A 20479-nucleotide genomic window follows, 5' to 3' on the forward strand; every position below is an offset into this window, starting at 1 on the left:
TTTGTGAGAGGAGTAGGAAAATAAGATACATATGTGAGATGTGAGGTGATGGATTTGTTAATTAACTAAATTGTGGAATTCCTTTCACAGTATATTGCAAAATTATATCAAATCACCACTATATGTACTTTCAATGTCTTTGATGTTGTTGAGTCCCTAAGTCATGTCTGACTCTTTGAGGCCCCATGGAGAAGGCAATGGCACCCCACTCCAGTACTCTTGCCTGGAAAATCCCATGGATGGAGGACCCTGGTAGGCTGCAGTCTATGGGGTCGCTAAGAGTTGGACACAACTGAGCAACTTCACTTTCACTTTTCACTTTTATGCACTGGAGAAGGATATGGCAACCCACTCCAGTGTTCTTGCCTGGAGAATCCCAGGGACGGTGGAGCCTGATGGGCTGCCATCTATGGGGTTGCACAGAATCGGACATGACTGAAGCGACTTAGCAGCAGACTGTAGCCTGCCAGACTCCTCTGTCCATGGGATTTCCCAGGCAAGAATACTGGAGTGGGTTGCCATTCCTCCTCCAGGGAATTTTCCAGACCAGGGATTGAACCACATCTCCCGCATTGGCAGGCAAGGTCTTCACCGCTGAGCCACCAGGGAAGCCCTTGGAGTTTAATTGATAAATACAACTCATATTTGTGAAACTCTAATAAAGCAGAAACAAATAAATGCAATAAATGGTTCTGAAATGGATCATCTTACTTTATAGGATATTATTGGGAGATTGTAAAATTTGATTGATCTGAAAAATTAGATATTAGTAATTATCAGTGCTAATTTTTAATTGTTGAATTATCTAGTCTTCCTGTTTCTCTCTTTTTCTGTACAGAAGAATGTACATGTTTATAAGAAAAATACACTATAGTATGTAGAGATGATGAGGCATCAGATCAATAATTTACTCCTAAATAGTTGAAGAAAAATTATTCTTTATATTGTAATTCTAATTTTTCTACAGGCTTGTGACTATTTTATGTTTTTAAATAAAAAGGTAATATTTAAGTGAAGACAAATGGAAATACTATTGCTATGATGCAATATGAAAACAAAGAGAATAGTTAAAATTAACATTTTGAATAATTTTTAAGCAAATGTAAACATTAAACAACATCATTACCATTTTTTAGTTACCTAAATTAATTCATCTGCAATCCAATGATTTATAATTATATGCCTAAATAGCTCACATTACAATCTGTTTATATGTGTTTAAATTAATTACATAGTCAATGAGTTCCTCTCATATATCCTGGATAATCCTTATTAATTTCTCCTCAATGAATCCATGATGCTTAATTTGGTTAAGCAAATACCTTTACAATCATAAATTAATGCATGTGATGGACTTAATATTCACAGTGAATTCTATCTCATAGAAAACAATACTGATGGATTAAAGGTGTTCCAGGCAAGAAAAATAATTTCAAAATCTATTATTATATTGAATATAATTATTTTCTTCAGTATATAACAGTGTGTCTGCTCATTAGGGAACTTCTAAAAACTCAATTATAATGAACCGATATGTCAGGAAAATGTTAAGGATTAGTATTTTTCAATGATTTGTGCACTAATTTAGAGGGAGAATAGATTTTGATTAAAAGTTGTGAGTACCTTGACAACCAGTCTCCGCCGTTTTGTCTTAACCTCTTTTTAAGAACATAAATGAATTTCATGTGTGTGCTTTCTGCTCATAGCATAGTTTACCACTTGTCTGCCAATGTCCTTTCCTCTAGAGATAAAGGTCCCTTTGAAAATGCGGGCCACAAATAGCATCAGTTATCTCAATGGGAGTTCAGTATTTGGACAGGAAAATGAGGACTGAGGAGAAAGGTATCCGATTCAAACTTGAGGGAAAACATTTGTTGTCTGTAGGCCTCATGCAGAGAAGACTGAATCCATTAACAGGGATAGGCTTATTGGTACCACATGTTTTGGGAGACAGGCTCAGCCCCATGGAGCCTCTCTGATTAGGCAGTGCCACACCTGTCAGGGTTCTGCGATGATGAGTCAGGGCTTCCTAGCTGCAGGCCTGGCCATAGGTAGACATTGTACTTCCCTTACCTTATCTCAGAAACTTAATAACATACTATTTCAAGTGATAATCTAATCTCAGCAATTACCTCCAGTAATAAAGGTAAGACTGTAGTTGAAATGAAACCGCTATAAACTATGGAAAATTCTGAAAGAGATGGGAATACCAGACCACCTGATCTGCCTCTTGAGAAATTTGTATGCAGGTCAGGAAGCAACAGTTAGAACTGGACATGGAACAACAGACTGGTTCCAAATAGGAAAAGGAGTACGTCAAGGCTGTATATTGACACCCTGCTTATTTAACTTATATGCAGAGTATATCATGAGAAATGCTGGACTGGAAGAAGCACAAGCTGGAATCAAGATTGCCGGGAGAAATATCAATAACCTCAGATATGCAGATGACACCACCCTTATGGCAGAAAGTGAAGAGGAACTAAAAAGCCTCTTGATGAAAGTGAAAGTGGGGAGTGAAAAAGCTGGCTTAAAACTCAACATTTCAGAAAACGAAGATCATGGCATCTGGTCCCATCACTTCATGGGAAATAGATGGGGAAACAGTGTCAGACTTTATTTTTTCTGGGCTGCAAAATCACTGCAGATAGTGACTGCAGCCATGAAATTAAAAGACACTTACTCCTTGGAAGGAAAGTTATGACCAACCTAGATAGCATATTCAAAAGCAGAGACATTACTTTGCCAACAAAGGTTCGTCTAGTCAAGGCTATGGTTTTTCCAGTGGTCATGTATGGATGTGAGAGCTGGACTGTGAAGAAGGCTGAGCGCCGAAGAATTGATGCTTTTGAACTGTGGTGTTGGAGAAGACTCTTGAGAGTCCCTTGGCCTGCAAGGAGATTCAACCAGTCCATTCTGAAGGAGAGCAGCCCTGGGATTTCTTTGGAAGGAATGATGCTAAAGCTGAAACTCCAGTACTTTGGCCACCTCATGTGAAGAGTTGACTCATTGGAAAAGACTGATTCTGGGAGGGATTGGGGGCAAGAGGAGAAGGGGACGACAGAGGATGAGATGGCTGGATGGCATCACTGACACGATGGACATGAGTCTGGATGAACTCCAGGAGTTGGTGATGGACAGGGAGGCCTGGCATGCTGCGATTCATAGGGTTGCAAAGAGTCGGACACGACTGAGTGACTGATCTGATCTGATCTGATGTGAAAGTAGTACCAAGCCTAGGAAAGGCATTTCTCCAGGACATTACTATTACAGAGATGTGATGATATGTAAAGGTATAAGAGGAATCTGGCAATAGACATGTAGTGACTATAATATGTAATATCTAGCATGGATATGTAAAGAAAATAATTCCCCAAAGATTGTTGAAAATGATTACATATGAGATCCTGATGAAATGTTAAACTTTTTATTAAAAGTAGATGGGTCCCTAGCTAAATATGTTTTGTAGTGTTCATGAAAATGGGATTTAATAGGCTTGTAAAGACTGGGAAACACCAGGAATAATTTTAAAAGAAGAAAACAATTCTAACCTTTCAAATACTGCAGGTGAAGTTTTGAAAGTAAATTTTGCCTCCCTCCCAAAATATGCCAAAAGTTTTCATACTATAGATAGAACCTTTTCTCCTTTGCCATTAGTCCAGTTGCACTTGTTCATAGGGTGCTACTTCCACGAGCCTCTCACCCAGGACTTGAGACACAGTTCATAGAGTGAAACGGCTGCCTACACCTCAGCTCTGGAGCCGCATGCAGAAGCTGTCCTCAGCACTCAATCCAAAATGGCTGCAGGATGCCAGAGGTTGTGCCCTGAGATGATGCGCCTGCGCTGTTATCTGGAGCGTGAGTGCATGACACCACAGCTGTACCCTATCTAGGAGAACTCTGCCCCTTTCCCAATTATAAGATCCCTATAAATTCGCCTGGCAGCTGGGGAAAGCGCATACTCTATATGGTAGACATATCTTCCCATTTATTCTGTGATAACCTATATGAGAAAATCTTAAAAAGAATGAATATATGTATATGCATAACTGAATCACTTTGCTGTACACTTGAAACTAACACAACATTTTAAGTCACATATAGTTCAATAAAACTAAAATATCAAAAGAATACAACTTTCCTTTTCTTCTGAACTGAGCTCGGTCTCCTAAAGTTCTGAACAACTCAGGGCAGGAGGACCCTTATAGGGGCCCTAATGGAAAGGATCAGTAATACATACATTGGATAAAATTAAATCTTCATGAGAAATGGCAAATATTCACTTTAAATTATGAAACAAAAATATACATATTTAGTGCCATACTGATGACAATCTATAAAAATTAACTGAGCTATTATCTCTTTAAGACCATTCTTTTTTAAAGCAACACTTTTTATTTATCATCATAAGCATGCATAACTCTACAGTAGAAAGACACTACAGAATTCTAATATTTAAATAAAAACTATAATTAGATACCATACAGGAAATTGCTGGAGTTTTTATGCTTGAACAGAAATAAATTCCATATAAGTTAATTTATGTCATGTAAATATGCCATTCTTTCATAAATAATACTTTTGATAAAGTTAACTTTATTGAGTGAGCAGCTCTACTTAAATGAAGTGTTTTAGCCACTTTCATATAAATAATATACTCTTGGAAAACTTAGGACACCTGGTAAGATAGAAAATAGTTTATACATATTGTAAGACACCTAGTTGGGTAAAAATAAGGGAGGAAATGAGGATCTTTGAAATTTCTGCTAAAACATAGATTATTTAAAACCATTTTATTGATGATTGACTTGTGAAAGCTGTACATATTTAATATACACAACTCAAAGACTTTGGGGATAAGGATACATTCATGAAATCATTACCACCAAGACAATAAATGAATGTTTTCTCCCAAAGATTCCATTTACCCATTATTATTGTGTTGAAGAGCTTATTTTTTTTTAGTTTTAAAGAACTGTAATATAAATTTTTATTTTATATTGGAATATAGTTGGTTAACAATATTGTAATAGTCTCAGGATACAGCAAAGTGACTCAGCCAACATATATATGTAGACACTCCCTTTCAAACCCCCCTTCCATTTAGGCTGTCACACAACTGAGCAAAGTTATATACAGTAATGAAGACCATTATTTTTGAATACAACTGTTTTTACCTAAAATAACATATTGTATGATTAAAACAACAACTTATTTGTTGTGAACATTCAGGCTCTTTGCTATGGATCATGGCAAGACATTTTTCTAGATTTTTTTCCTTACATTTTCTAGTTGCTCTGGCATAGTGCAGATTCAATTCCAAGTTTTCTAATCTGTCAGTGACTATAATAAAGCAGATCCAACTCACAGTGCAGGTTAGCTGTAGGTGAGTCAAAATTATTAGTAGTTATATTGATCCTCAGATTTCTTTTTAGGAAATGACATTGCTGCTACAATTGAATGAAGATGGCAGTGACAAATCAGCAAAGTGCTGGCTCACTGATTATATCCTATTCTGACAAGACCAATATATATAGAAGTAGCATTGATTGTGTTCCCTAATTTTCTCTTGTCCTTTCCAATGAGGAATACCATACCCAATGCACCAGGATATGACTAACATGTAGCACTGTAGCATCCATGAGTCCAGAGTTGAAGAGCTATAGAAAGCTAATTCAATGGGACTCTGATCAGGAGCCTATTATAGTCACAGTTCATACAGTAATATGAACACTATCATCATCAGTCTTTTAAATTCTGTAATTGAAACTGGTAAAATATATTTATACCTTTCTATCATGTTCATACTTACCAAAGGTACAAAAACCTATGAATATTTGGGATGACAGACAACACAGGATCACATAGTTGCAAAATTGTTGAGTGTATATTATCTGCTGCTTGGGAGTAGCAGTTCAAATTCCTATCAGTTTTGTCGAGATCGGCTCGACAAGCAGGGTTTCTGAAAGCACAACACTGTAAGAGGATGAGAAACAAGACACAAGAATTCAGTGAAAAGGGAGGATCAGGGGACCAACACCGCTCCAAGGTGAAGGTGCTGAAACTGAATCCAAGTCAGCTTTATTATACTTTCAGCCATGAAGGAAAGAATATGCAGGGAGTTAAGCTATAACTCATGTGGCCTTCAGGGCCAAAGAACAAACTGATCATTAACCACTGAGTAACTAAGAAACAGTAATCAATAAAAAATCAGTAACTAGACTAATATTTTTATCTATAGATTTTCCACCAGATACGTAAAACATGTGACTATGAGATGCCAGTTAAGAAAAAGTCTGGGGTCGGTTTTCTGACTCTAGGATCATACCTTGTTTTCAAGACTGTGAACTGTGCCCTCTGGACTTTTTCCAAGAGTCTCATGCCTTATAGAAACCAGTTTATCAATAATTATAATTTTCTTTTGTGGTCCTTGCCGGGGCCTGCTGTTCTTTTATCTTCTTGTCTTCTACATAGTTTCAATGATTTTCATGACTAAATAGAAATGGAGTATTCATGCTATCAAATTACAAATATTCCACACATTTATTCAACATTTTCTTTATCTAATATGTTGAAAACTATCACTAGGATTTGTTCTAGAATTAAAAATAGTGCAAGTGTTACTGAGAATCTTTTTCACTGTAGACTTTTAAAAGGGATTTTAAGCCATATGTAAAATTTTTATCTGCTATCTTTGAAGCATTCAGAAGACAAAACAATCACAAATGCTAAAAATTCTTTGTGCTACCAGAGGTAAATCTTTGACACTAACTTTGGAGCGTAGGACTACATGACTGTGCAGGGGCGTGCATGTATGCGTGTGTGTGAGAAAGGGGAAGTGGGACTGTGGCACTGCCTGCTTTTTCAATATACAAAACAAAGCAAAATTCTATTCTGGAGTGGTGGATTTGTAGACATTGGGCAGCAAACTTGCATTCAGTGGTATAAAAGTTCCATTTCTGGATGCTAAAGTTTTTATGCGGACAGTGGATTTGGGCTTCCATTGAGAGGTTCTTAGGAATCAGACATCAAATTGCCAACATCTGCTGGGTCATCGAAAAAGCAAGAGAGTTCCAGAAATATATCTATTTCTACTTTATTGACTATGCCAAAGCCTTTGACTGTGTAGATTATAATGAACTGTGGAAATTCTGAAAGAGATGGGAAAACCAGACCACCTGACCTGCCTCTTGAGAAACCTGTATGCAGGTCAGGAAGCAACAGTTGGAACTGGACATGAAAAAACAGACTTGTTCCAAATAGGAAAAGGAGTACATCAAGGCTGTATACTGTCACCCTGCTTATTTAACTTATATGCAGAGTACATCATGAGAAATGTTGGGCAGGATGAAGCACAAGCTGGAATCAAGATTGCTGGGAGAAATATCAATAACCTCAGAAATATTAAAAACTTGCAGATAACACCACCCTATTGCAGAAAGTGAAGAAGAACTAAAGAGCATCTTGATGAAAGTGAAAGAGGAGAGTGAAAAAGTTGGCTTAAAGCTTATGGCATCCAGTCCCATCATTTCATGGCAAATATATGAAGAAACAGTGGAAACAGTGGCAGACTTTATTTTTTTGGGCTCAAAAATCACTGCAGATGGTGACTGCAGCCATAAAATTAAAAGATGCTTGCTCCTTGACAGAAAAGTTATGACCAATTTAGACATCATATTAAAAAGCAGAGATATTACTTTGCCAACAAAGATCTGTCTAGTCAAGGCTATGGTTTTTCCAGTAGTCATGTGTGGATATGACAGTTGGACTATTAAGAAAGCTGAGCGCCAAGGAATTGATGCTTTTGAACTGTGGTGTTGGAGAAGACTCTTGAGAGTCCCTTGGGCTGCAAGGAGATCCAACCAGGCCATCCTAAGGGAGATAAGTCCTGGGTGTTCATTGGAGGGCCTGATGTTGAAGCTGAGACTCCAATACTTTGGCCATCTGATGTGAAGTTTGAAGGGATTTTCCAGGCAAGAGTACTGGGTTGGGTTGCCATTTCCTTCTCCAGAATGAAAAGCACTGCATGGCAATTTAAAATGACATTCAAAAAGTAGTAACTAGTTAAAAAATAGGCTTTTTAATGGTCCTTCAGTAGTACTGAGGAGGTGCTGGATTTTTGTAATCTTAAGAGAAAAATGTAGTCTAAGAATGCAATTTAGATATTAATGGAAAAGACACCCACAGATGGCTCACTGAGATCATTGGGCTACAGTGCAGGTGCTGACTCTTGATGGCATTCCATTCCGCTATGCACTTATCCATGCATCATGCAATACATGGAAAATGCCTATACACTGGACTTTAAGCATATGCCATTTGTTTCTGTTTATCATCACCTTCACCACAACCAGTCCAGGCCAAGCCACCATCTACACTTGAGTTACTGTAGTGTTTTCTATGAGTTCTCCTTGCTGCTGCTGCTGCTGCTAAGTTGCTTCAGTCGTGTCCGACTCTGTGCGACCCCGTAGACGGCAGCCCACCAGGCTCCTGCGTCCATGGGATTCTCCAGGCAAGAGTACTGGAGTGGGTTGCCATTGCCTTCTCCTTACTTCCTATTCTATCTCCATTACAACCTTCCCTATACACAAATTATATTTTTAAATGTAAATCAGATCATATCACGCACTTGTCCCAAACAGTTTTATTCCATTTTACTCTTATAAAGTAATTCAAGTATCTTAACATTATTTATAAAACCCTGACTCCTGCCTAATGTGTCACTCCTTGATACTCTCTCTGCTTTAGTAGTAAAAAAGTTTTTGCAATTCCTCAAAGGCATTACTTAGCACCTTTATGCTTCTGTTTCTCACTGCACATCTTCCCATCACATGTTCCTTCACACAGCTTCACATAGCTCTATTCTTCCTGAAATAGATTTCCCAACATTCTCTCTACTTTTTTTTTTTCAAAGTACATATTGATTTTTTTTAAAAAAAACCTTTTGTGGTATTTTTTTCTTTTTATTATAATTTTAAATAAACCAAAGAGAAGTTGAAGGAATTCAAGAATTCCTATATATCCTTTATTATGATTCAACAGTTGTTTGCATTTTGTCTGTTTGCTTTTTCTTTATTATTCTCTCTATATACCTATATCTATCTCCAGAAGTCAGTATAGTACTTATACTTCCCACCAAAATTATTAAAAAAATACAAAATAAGGAAATTTAGCATTGATTTTTATTTAATCAATCATCCATATTTAAATCTTTGAAATTGTCATAATATTGTCCATTATATTTTTCTTTGCCTTTTCAGGGTCTAATTCTGTATCATCCATTTAATTTTTATGTCTCAAGTGTTTGAGAGTCTATGGACAGGCTGTTTTGTGTTGTTGTTTACTGCTAATCACATTAATCAGAACATGTGAGGCAACATAGCACTAAGATTATAATCATGGGCTCTAGAGGGCTGGCTTGGTCTTGCCATCCATCAGCTGTGTAAACTATGGCAGGTGATATAAATTCTCTGTGATCCTAGACTCTTCTTTTGTAAGATAAGGATGATGGCAGTCATTTTCCAGGGCTGAAGTATGATTAAAAGAATTTATGCATAAGTGCTATATTAATCTCTGCTATACAGTAAGCATTATATGTCACTGCAAAACACAATAGCTGGCCGATACCTGGCAATCAGCAAACAGCTGCTGAATGAATAAATAGGTTTGGTGATACATGATATAGTATAGATTTCACACATATCCCAGATCCTTACAATTAAAGTTTCAGAAGGATGATACTGATCATTGATGTGGAGGGAGAGGAAATTCTGTGGTCATTCAATGATGCAGGCTGATTGAAGCCCTGCTATTGTGAATATATGGTTTCCAAGGTCACTTGGGATATCGTATGTCACCAGTACAAAGGGGAAAATGGAATCAAAATGGTGAAAAAGCCCATGAAGGTTATTTAGGGACCAGGTCTATAACATGAATAAATATATATTTTTTTTTTGCTAGAATTCAACCGCATGCCATACTTAACAATAAAAGAAAAAGGCAGATGTGGTTTAGCTATGAGCATAGAAATATTAATAACAGAAAGTTATTCTAGTGAACAGCCATACAGATTGAAAACCATAAAAACTGTTTAAAAATAAATAAACAAAGATGAAAAATAGCATTTATTAATCATATTCAAGGTGGTAGAAACTCTGCACCTACTACATAGGATTTCAAAATCACAGCTATTAAAGTAGCAGATTCCTATATGTGACAATAAATTGTTTTCCCATAATGATAAATAAAATGACTCAGGGCTGAGTAATCAGGAGGAACACAAATGCTGAAGCAGAGAGAAGTGAATGGCAATACTTCGGGAAATGGTGGATGATCCAATGTGACTTGAGTCATAGAAAGAATGGAGAAATGGATTTAGAAAGCCAAATATGGCTTCCCTGGTAGCTCAGGTGGTAGAGAATCTGCCTACAATTCAGGAGACCCTAGTTTGATTCCTGGGTCAGGAAGTTCCCCTGGAGAAGGGATAAGCTACCCACTCCAGTATTCTTGGGCTTCCTTGGTGCTCAGACAGTAAAGAATCTGCTTGTAATGTGGAGACCTGAGTTCGAGCCCTGGGTTGGGAAGATCCCCTGGAGGAGAGCATGGCAACCCACTCAAGTATTCTTGCCTGGAGAATCCCCATGGACAGAGGAGCTTGGAGAGCTACAGCTCACAGGGTCAAAAAGAGTCAGATACACTGAACAACAAAGCATGGCATATATATATGTATATATATATATATATATCCGTCCATACACATATACATACATATATTCCCTATGTCCCTAAATTGCTTATAATCTTAAACTATACAGCAGCTTATATGGAGTCTCTCTTTCACTCCAGTTAGGGTTTTAGTCATTTTTCTATCTATACACCAAAAATATTTCTTTTGCCAGGACTTCCCTGGTGGTTCAGTGGCTGAGACTCTGTGTGCCCAATGCAGGGGACCTGATTTCAATTCCTAGCTTGGGAACTAGATTCCACATGCTGCAACTATAGATCCCACATCCCACAACCATGACTGAAGATCCCATGTGTTGTAACTAGACCCAGTGAAGTTAAATAAATAAATTAGTAAATTAATAAATACATGGAAAACAAACTGGTTCCAAATCAGGAAAGGAGTACGTCAAGGCTGTATATTTCACCATGCTTATTTAACTTACATGTAGAGTACATTGTGAGAAATGCTGGGTTGGGATGAAACTCAAGCTGAAATCAAGATTGCTGGGAGAAATATCAGTAACCTCAGATACGCAGATGACATCAACCTTATAGCAGAAAGTAAAGAAGAACTAAAGAGCTTCTTGATGAAAGCCAAAGAAGAGAGTGAAGAAGTTGGCTTAAAACTCACCATTCAGAAAATTAAGATCATGGCATCTAGTTTCATCATTTCATGGCAAATAGATTGGGGAACAAAGGGAACAATGACAGACTTTATTTTGGGGGGGGCTAAAAAATCACTGCAGATGGTGACTGAAGCCATGACATTAAAAAACACTTGCTCCTTGGAAGAAAAGCTATGACCAACCTAGATAGCATATTAAAAAGCAGAGGCATTACTTTGCCAATGAAGGTCTGTCTAGTCAAAACTATGGTTTTTCCAGTAGTAATGTATGGGAGAAGAATTGATGCTTTTGAACTATGGTGTTGGAGAAGACTCTTGAGAGTCCCTTGGACTGCATGGAGATACAACCAGTCCATCCAAAAAGAGATCAGTCCTGGGTGTTCATTGGAAGGACTGATGTGGAAGCTGAAACTCCAATATTTTGGTCACCTAAGGCGAAGAGCTGACTCATTTGAAAAGACCCTGATGCTAGAAAATATTGAAGGCAGGAGGAGAAGGGGACAACAGAGGATGAGATGGTTGGATGGCATCACCAACTCAATGGACATGAATCTGGGTAAACTCCGGGAGTTGGTGATGGCATGCAGGCCTGGCATGCTACAGTTCATGGGGTTGCAAAGAGTTGGACACGATTAAGCGACTGAACTGACTGACTGATCAAGGCAATGGACATGAGGTTGTAGGCTCCAAGAGTTGGTGATCGACAGGGAAGCATGGCATTCTGCAGTCCATAGAGTCACAAAGAGTCAGATATGAATTAGTGACTGAACTTAACTGAACTGAATAAATACACACATATAAATAATACGTTTTTGTCAAGGTTACTGTGAACTTAATATTGCTAAATTAAATTACAAGCTATATACTTACTTATATAAAAATATGTTTAAATAATTTTTACAGTAGTCACAATAACAAATAATAATGAAGTCATCTATTGCATCTACTGTGATCATCATCAACTCGAAATTTGCATGCCGTGCAAATATTAGGAAAAAAAAAAACAAAAACCTTCATTTTTCCTAGGTTTAGTTCAGTTCAGTTCAGTCACTCAGTCATGTTGGACTCTTTGCGACCCCATGAATTGCAGCACGCCAGGCCTCCCTGTCCATCACCAACTCCCGGAGTTCACTGAGACTCATGTCCATCGAGTCAGTGATGCCATCCAGCCATGTCATCCTCTGTCGTCCCCTTCTCCTCCTGCCCCCAATCCCTCCCATTATCAGAGTCTTTTCCAATGAGTCAACTCTTCGCATGAGGTAGTCAAAGTATTGGAGTTTCAGCTTTAGCATCATTCCTTCCAAAGAACAGCCAGGGTTGATCTCCCTCAGAATGGACTGGTTGGATCTCCTTGCAGTCCAAGGGACTCTCAACAGTCTTCTCCAACACCACAGTTCAAGAGCATCAATTCTTTGGTGCTCAGCTTTCTTCACAGTCCAATTCTCACATCCATACATGACAACTGGAAAAACCATAGCCTTGACTAGACAGATCTTTGTTGGCAAAGTAATGTCTCTGCTTTTGAATATGCTATCTAGGTTGGTCATAACTTTCCTTCCAAGGAGTAAGCATCTTTTAATTTCATGGCTGCAGTCACCATCTGCAGTGATTTTGGAGCCCAAGAAAATAAAGTCTGACACTGTTTCCCCTGTTTCCCCATCTATTTCCCATGAAGTGATGGGACTAGATGCCATGATCTTCGTTTTCTGAATGTTGAGCTTTAAGTCAACTTTTTTACTCTCCACTTTCACTTTCATCAAGAGGCTTTTGAGTTCCTCTTCACTTTCTGCCATAAGGGTGGTGTCATCTGCATATCTGAGGTTATTGATATTTCTCCCGGAAATCTTGATTCCAGCTTGTGCTTCTTCCAGGCCAGTGTTTCTCATGATGTACTCTGCATATAAGTTAAATAAGCAGGGTGACAGTATACAGCCTTGATGTACTCCTTTTCCTATTTGGAACCAGTCTATTATTCCATGTCCATTTCTAACTGTTGCTTCCTGACCTGCATATAGGTTTCTCAAGAGGCAAGTCAGGTGGTCTGGTATTCCCATCTCTTGAAGAATCTTCCACAGTTTATTGGGATCCACACAGTCAAAGGCTTTGGTATAGTCAATAAAGCAGAACTAGATGTTTTTCTGGAACTTTCTTGCTTTTTCCATGATCCAGCAAATGTTGGCAATTTGATCTCTGGTTCCTCTGCCTTTTCTAAAACCAGCTTGAACAGAATAACTGCCCTAGTATATAAATAATATCTTTGGTTTTCCAGTTATGTATAGGGCTTCTCATGTGGTGCAGTGGTAAAGAATCTGCCTGTCAATGTAGGAGATGTAAGAGACATGAGTTCATTCCCTAGGTTAGGAAGATCCCCTGGAGTAGGAAATGGTAACCCACTGTAGTATTCTTGCCTGGAAAATCTCATAGATGTAGGAGATTGAAGGGCTATAGTCCTTGGGGGCACAAAGAGTCGGACACGACTGTGCACTCATGCAGCCATAGGGTGCAACATTTCCTTTAATGTGTTAACAGATGCAAAGGTAAAATTGGAAAAAAAAAAAAAAAAAAAAGAGGAAATGCCCAATAACTTATTACCTTTGCCTTTTTAAAAAAATTTTCAATAATTTTGAAAGGTTTCAAAATATGAAATCAAGATTGACCCACAACATTGACTTAGTTTCGTCATATTATGTTAAAAAGTTATGAATGGCTATGCAGTTAATATATGAGATCATTAAACATTAGAGTGACAACCATAACTATATCAATTTGTGGTGTAGATCATAGGAAATAAATAGGCAACATAATAGTTCACACTTAAAAATCCCTAACATGCCTATGCTGTGGTTGCTAAGTCGCCTCAGTCGTGCCTGACTCTGTGCGACCCCAGAGACGGCAGCCCACCAGGCTCCCCCGTCCCTGGGATTCTCCAGGCAAGAACACTGGAGTGGGTTGCCATTTCCTTCTCCAATGCATGAAAGTGAAAAGTGAAAGTGAAGTCGCTCAGTTGTGACCGACTCTTAGCGACCCCATGGACTGCAGCCTACCAGGCTCCTCGTCCATGGGAGTTTCCAGGCAAGAGTACTGGAATAGGGTGCCATTGCCTTCTCCGAACATGCCTGTAGTAGCCATAAAACTAGAAACAATAAAAATATCCACCAACAGGTGAAATAATAAACAAACAATGTTATATCTATACAGTGGGGTACAAGTCAACAATAGATGGGAACAAATTGCTGATACATGCTATAATGTGGATGAATCTCAAAATAATTATGCTAAGTTAAAAGAGAGTAAACAGTAAATAATACTATTAATATAAAATTCCAGACAGATACAAACTGATCTCTAGTAACAGAAACTTGACCAGAAGTTCCTGAGAACATGAGGGATGAGTGAAAAGAATTGCATTTCACAAGAAGACTTCCCAAGCATGTGAGTATGATTATTATCTTGATTGTGGTGATGGTTTTATAGGCATATACATATGTCAAAACCAACTGGAATGTATATAAATGCAGTTTATTGTACACCGACTGAAATTCTGTAAAACTTTAAAAAGATAAACAAAAGAAACATTTAAAAAAATCCTAACAGCTTTCTAGTAAAGATAGACCTTCCCATTTTATAGATTACAGTGAAAGTGAAGTCGCTCAGTTGTGTCCAACTCTTTGCGACCCCATGGACTGTAGCCCACCAGGCTCCTCTGTGCATGGAATTTTCCAGGCAAGTGTACTGGAGAAGGGTTGCCATTTCTTTCTCCAGGGGATGTTCCCAACCCAGGGAGCAAACCCGGGTGTCTGGCATTGTAGGCAGATGCTTTGCCATCTGAGCCACCAGGGAAGCTCTAGATTACCATACTGAAGGGTTATTGAAGATGTTGTTTGACAATCCTTTTTAAACAGTAGTGCGTATTTTTTAAAATTTAAAGTGATCCATCAGCATCTATTTTCTCCAACTAAAACTTGACTCTCTTGCCAAATTGGCAAGTCAAAGATCTATTCTATTAACTGATTTGAGTTCAGAGTTATGCTCCAAATGGCCCCATTAGCCAGTTTGAATTATTCACCCCAGGAGGATGTCATCTGTGCTATCACAGATAAATAACTCCCTAGAAGAAAGTGCGAGAGCAGAGAAACTGTTTGCAAAAAGAGAATGCTTGAAAAAATGGTAAGAAACTTTCTTCATGTGTTAGATGCTCCCTACAGCTTAATTAATGAAGTCATGCACTCAGATTTATCTATGCCAAAAACGTTTTTCTTTTCATTTGCTGCTCTCCTTTACATTGTGATTGGCAAGAATGAGTCTCAGTTTCCTTTATTTTTCAAGTTTAAAAAGAAATGGACTTTTCACCTCTCAGCTATTGTAAACAGTGCTGCAGTGAACTCTGGGGTGCATACATCCTTTCAGAAAATGTTTTTCTCCAGATATATGCCCAAGGGGTGGGATTGCAGGATGATTATGTGAAAGTGCTGCACTCAATATGCCAGCAAATTTGGAAAACTCAGCAGTGGCCACAGGACTGGAAAAGATCAGTTTTCATTCCAATCCCAAAAAAAGGCAATGCCAAAGAATGCTCAAACGACCTCACAATTGCACTCATCTCACACACTAGTAAAGTAATGCTCAAAATTCTCCAAGCCAGGCTTCAGCAATATGTGAACTGTGAACTTCCTGATGTTCAAGCTGGTTTTAGAAAAGGCAGAGGAACCAGAGATCAAATTGCCAACATCTGCTGGATCATGGAAAAAGCAAGAGAGTTCCAGAAAAACATCTATATCTGCTTTACAGACTAATAAACTCTGGAAGATTCTTCAAGAGATGGGAATATCAGACCACCTGACCTGCCTCTTGAGAAATTTGCATGCAGGTCAGGAAACAACATTTAGAACTGGACATGGAACAACAGATTGGTTCCAAATAGGAAAAGGAGTACATCAAGGCTGTATACTGTCACTCTGCTTATTTAACTCATATGCAGAGTACATCATGAGAAACGCTGGGCTGGAAGAAGCACAAGCTGGAATCAAGATTGCCAGGAGAAATATCAGTAACCTCAGATATGCTGATTATACCACCCTTATGGCAGAAAGTGAAGAAGAAATGATGAAGTGAAAGAGGAGAGTGAAAAAGTTGACTTAAAGCTCAACATTCAGAAAACTAAGATCATGGCATCTGGTCCTGACACATCTTGGAAAATAGATGGGGAAACAGTGGCTGACCTTTTTTGGGGGGCTCCAAAATCACTGCAGATGGTGATTGCAGCCATGAAATTGAAAGATGCTTACTCCTTGAAAGGAAAGTTATGACCAAATTAGACAGCATATTAAAAAACAGAGACATTACTTTGCCAACAAAGTTCCATCTAGTCAAAGCTATGTTTTTTCCAGTAGTCATGTATGGATATGAGAGTTGCACTATAAAGAAAGCTGAATGCCGATGAATTGATGCTTTTGAACTGTGGCATTGGAGAAGACTCTTGGGAGTCCCTTGGACTTCAAGGAGATCCAACCAGTCCATCCTAAAGGAGATCAGTCCTGGGTGTTCATTGGAAGGACTGATGTTGAAGCTGAGACTCCAATACTTTGGCCACCTGATATGAAGAGCCGACTCATTTGAAAAGACCCTGATGCTGGGAAAGGTTGAGGGCAGGGTGAGATGGTTGGATGGCATCACTGAATCAATGGACGTGAATTTGGGTGAACTCTGGGAGTTGGTGATGGACAGGGAGGCCTGGAGTGCTGTGGTTCATGGGGTTGCAAAGAGTCGGACTCAACTGAGCGAATGAACTGAACTGAATGCTTTTGAGTGTGTGGATCACAATAAACTGTGGATAATTCTGAAAGAGATGGGAATACCAGACCACCTGACCTGTCTCTTTAGAAATCTGTATGCAAGTTAGGAAGCAACATTTGGAACTGGACATGGAACAACAGACTGGTTCCAAATAGGAAATGGAGTACTTCAAGGCTGTATATTGTCACCAGGCTTATTTAACTTATATGAAGAATACATCATGAGAAATCCTAGGCTGCATGAAGCCCTAGCTGGAATCAAGATTATTTGGAGAAATATCAATAATCTCAAATATGCAGATGATACCACACTTACGGCAGAAAGTGATGAAGAACTAAAGAGCCTCTTGATGAAAGTGAACGAGGAGAGTGAAGAAGTTGGCTTAAAGCTCAGCATTCAGAAAACTAAGATCATGACCTCTGATCCTATCACTTCATGGCAAATAGATGGGGAAACAGTGGCTGATGTTATATTTGTGGGCTCCGAAATCACTGCAGATGGTGACTGCAGCCATGAAATTAAAAGATGCTTACTTCTTGGAAGGAAAACTATGATCAATCTAGAAAGCATATTAAAGAGCAGAGGCATTACTTTGACAACAAAAGTCCATCTAATCAAGGCTATGGTTTTTCCAGTAGTCATGTATGGATGTGAGAGTTGGACTGTGAAGAAAGCTGAGCGCTGATGAATTGATGTTTTTGAGCTGTGGTGTTGGAGAAGACTCTTGAGCGTCCCTTGGACTGCATGGAGGTCCAACCGGTCCATCCTAAAGGAGATCTGTCCTTATTGTTCACTGGGAGGTCTGATGTTGAAGCTAAGAGTCCAATACTTTGGCCACCTGATGAGAAAAGCTGACTCATTTGAAAAGACCCTGATGCTGGGAAAGTTTGAGGAGGAGAAGGGGATCACAGAGGATGAGATGGTTGGATGGCATCACCGCCTCAATGGACATGAGTCGGTGCTTCTGAACTGTGGCATTGGAGAAGACTCTTGAGAGTCCTGGAGTCCAGGAGTAGATTCCTGAAGTTGGTTATGGACAGAGAGGTCTGGTGTGCTGCAGGCCATGGGGTCACAAAGAGTCAGACACAACTGAGTGATTGAAGCGAACGGAGGTGCTATCTCACTGTAGCTTTGGTTTGCATTTCTCTAATAATTAGCAACGTTGAACATGTTTTCACAGGCATCTTGGCCATCTGTATGTATACCTTGAAGAAATTATTATTTAGATTTCCTGACCATTTTTTAACTTGTTTGTCTGTTTTGGTGATAGTAAGCATGTCCGTCAACAGAGCAACGGGTAAAGAAAATGTGGTACATATATACAATGGACTATTGCTTAGCCATTAAAAAAAATAAAATAATGCCTTGGCAATGACATCAATATACCTAGAGAAGGTCTTACAGAGTGAAGTCAATCATAAGAAATATATTATATAAATTATATATATACATATAATATTATATAAACATAGGATTTATGTAGTATATAAATATATAATTTATATAGTATAAATTAAATATCATCAGAAATATCATATGATATCCCTTTTATATGCAACCTTAAAATAAATGATACAAACGAACTTGTTTACAAAATATAAACAGACTTACAGACTTAGTGAACAAACTTATGGTTACCAGCAGGAAAGGTAGAGGAAAAGGTATAGTTAGGAAATTTGGGATTGGCAGGTGCACACATATTTAAAATGGATAATCAACAAAGACCTACAGTATAGTGGTATAGCACAGGGAACTCTGCTTAATATTATGTAAAAATCTAAATGGAAAAATAATTTGAAAAAGAAAAATGTGTGTGTGTGTGTGCATATATGTGTTTTAGTTGCTCAGTCGTGTCCAATTCTTTGTGACTTCATGGACAGTAACCCTCCAGGCTCTTTCATTCATGGAATTTTCCAGGCAAGAATACTAGAGTGAGTTACTATTTCCTTCTTCAGGAGATTTTCCTAACCCAGGGATTGAACCTGAGTCTCCCAAGGCAGACTCTTTATCATTTGAACCAGCAGTGATATATGTATATGTATAACTGAATCACTTTGTACAGACCAGATCAGATCAGATCAGTCGCTCAGTCCTGTCCGACTCTTTGCGACCCCATGAATCGCAGCACGCCAGGCCTCCCTGTCCATCACCAACTCCCGGAGTTCACTGAGACTCATGTCCATCGAGTCAGTGATGCCATCCAGCCATGTCATCCTCTGTCGTCCCCTTCTCCTCCTGCCCCCAATCCCTCCCATTATCAGAGTCTTTTCCAATGAGTCAACTCTTCGCATGAGGTGGCCAAGATACTGGAGTTTCAGCTTTAGCATCATTCCTTCCAAAGAAATCCCAGGGCTGATCTCCTTCGGAATGGGCTGGTTGGAACTCCTTGCAGTCCAAGGGACTCGCAACAGTCTTCTCCAACACCACAGTTCAAAAGCATTAATTCTTCGGTGCTCAGCCTTCTTCACAGTCCAACTCTCACATCCATACATGACCACTGGAAAAACGATAACCTTGACTAGACGGACCTTTGTTGGCAAAGTAATGTCTCTGCTTTTGAATATGCTATCTAGGTTGGTCATAACTTTCCTTCGAAGGCGTAAGCTTCTTTTAATTTCATGGCTGCAGTCACCATCTGCAGTGATTTTGGAGCCCAGAAAAAGAAAGTCTGACACTGTTTCCACTGTTTCACCATCTATTTCCCATGAAGTGGTGGGACCAGATGCCATGATCTGAATGTTGAGCTTTAAGCCAACTTTTCCACTCTCCACTTTCACTTTCATCAAGAGGCTTTTAAGTTCCTCTTCACTTTCTGCCATAAGGGTGGTGTCATCTGCATATCTTAGGTTATTGGTATTTCTCCCCGCAATCTTGATTCCAGTTTGTGTTTCTTCCAGTCCAGCGTTTCTCATGATGTACTCTGCATAGAAGTTAAATAAACAGGGCGACAGTATACAGCCTTGACAAACTCCTTTTCCTGTTTGGAAACAGTCTGTTGTTCCATGTCCAGTTCTAACTGTTGCTTCCTGATCTGCATACAAATTTCTCAAGAGGCAGATCAGGTGGTCTGGTATTCCCATCTCTTTTAGAATTTTCCACAGTTTATTGTGATACGCACAGTCAAAGGCTTTGGCATAGTCAGTGAAGCAGAAATAGATGCTTTTCTGGAACTCTCTTGCTTTTTCCATGATCCAACGGATGTTGGCAACTTGATTTCTGGTTCCTCTGCCTTTTCTAAAACCAGCTTGAACATCAGGAAGTTCACGGTTCACATATTGCTGAAACCAGGCTTGGAGAATTTTGAGCATTACTTTACTAGTGTGTGAGATGAGTGCA

The 20479-nt window shown here is 38.8% G+C and overlaps 1 protein-coding gene across 1 annotated transcript in view; it reads left to right on the plus strand.

The window, feature by feature from the left end:
- The first annotated feature begins 3797 nt into the window (after window positions 1-3797).
- CYLC2 (cylicin 2) overlaps window positions 3798-20479 on the plus strand; it is a 160270-nt gene continuing 143588 nt past the window's right edge. The window contains exon 1 of the mRNA XM_055579748.1: window positions 3798-3858. Within this exon, the coding sequence (XP_055435723.1) occupies window positions 3798-3858 (61 nt within the window). The remainder of the gene's footprint in view (window positions 3859-20479) is intronic.

This window comes from Bubalus kerabau, chromosome 4 (assembly GCF_029407905.1).
Source record: "Bubalus kerabau isolate K-KA32 ecotype Philippines breed swamp buffalo chromosome 4, PCC_UOA_SB_1v2, whole genome shotgun sequence".
Lineage (NCBI taxonomy): Eukaryota > Metazoa > Chordata > Mammalia > Artiodactyla > Bovidae > Bubalus > Bubalus kerabau.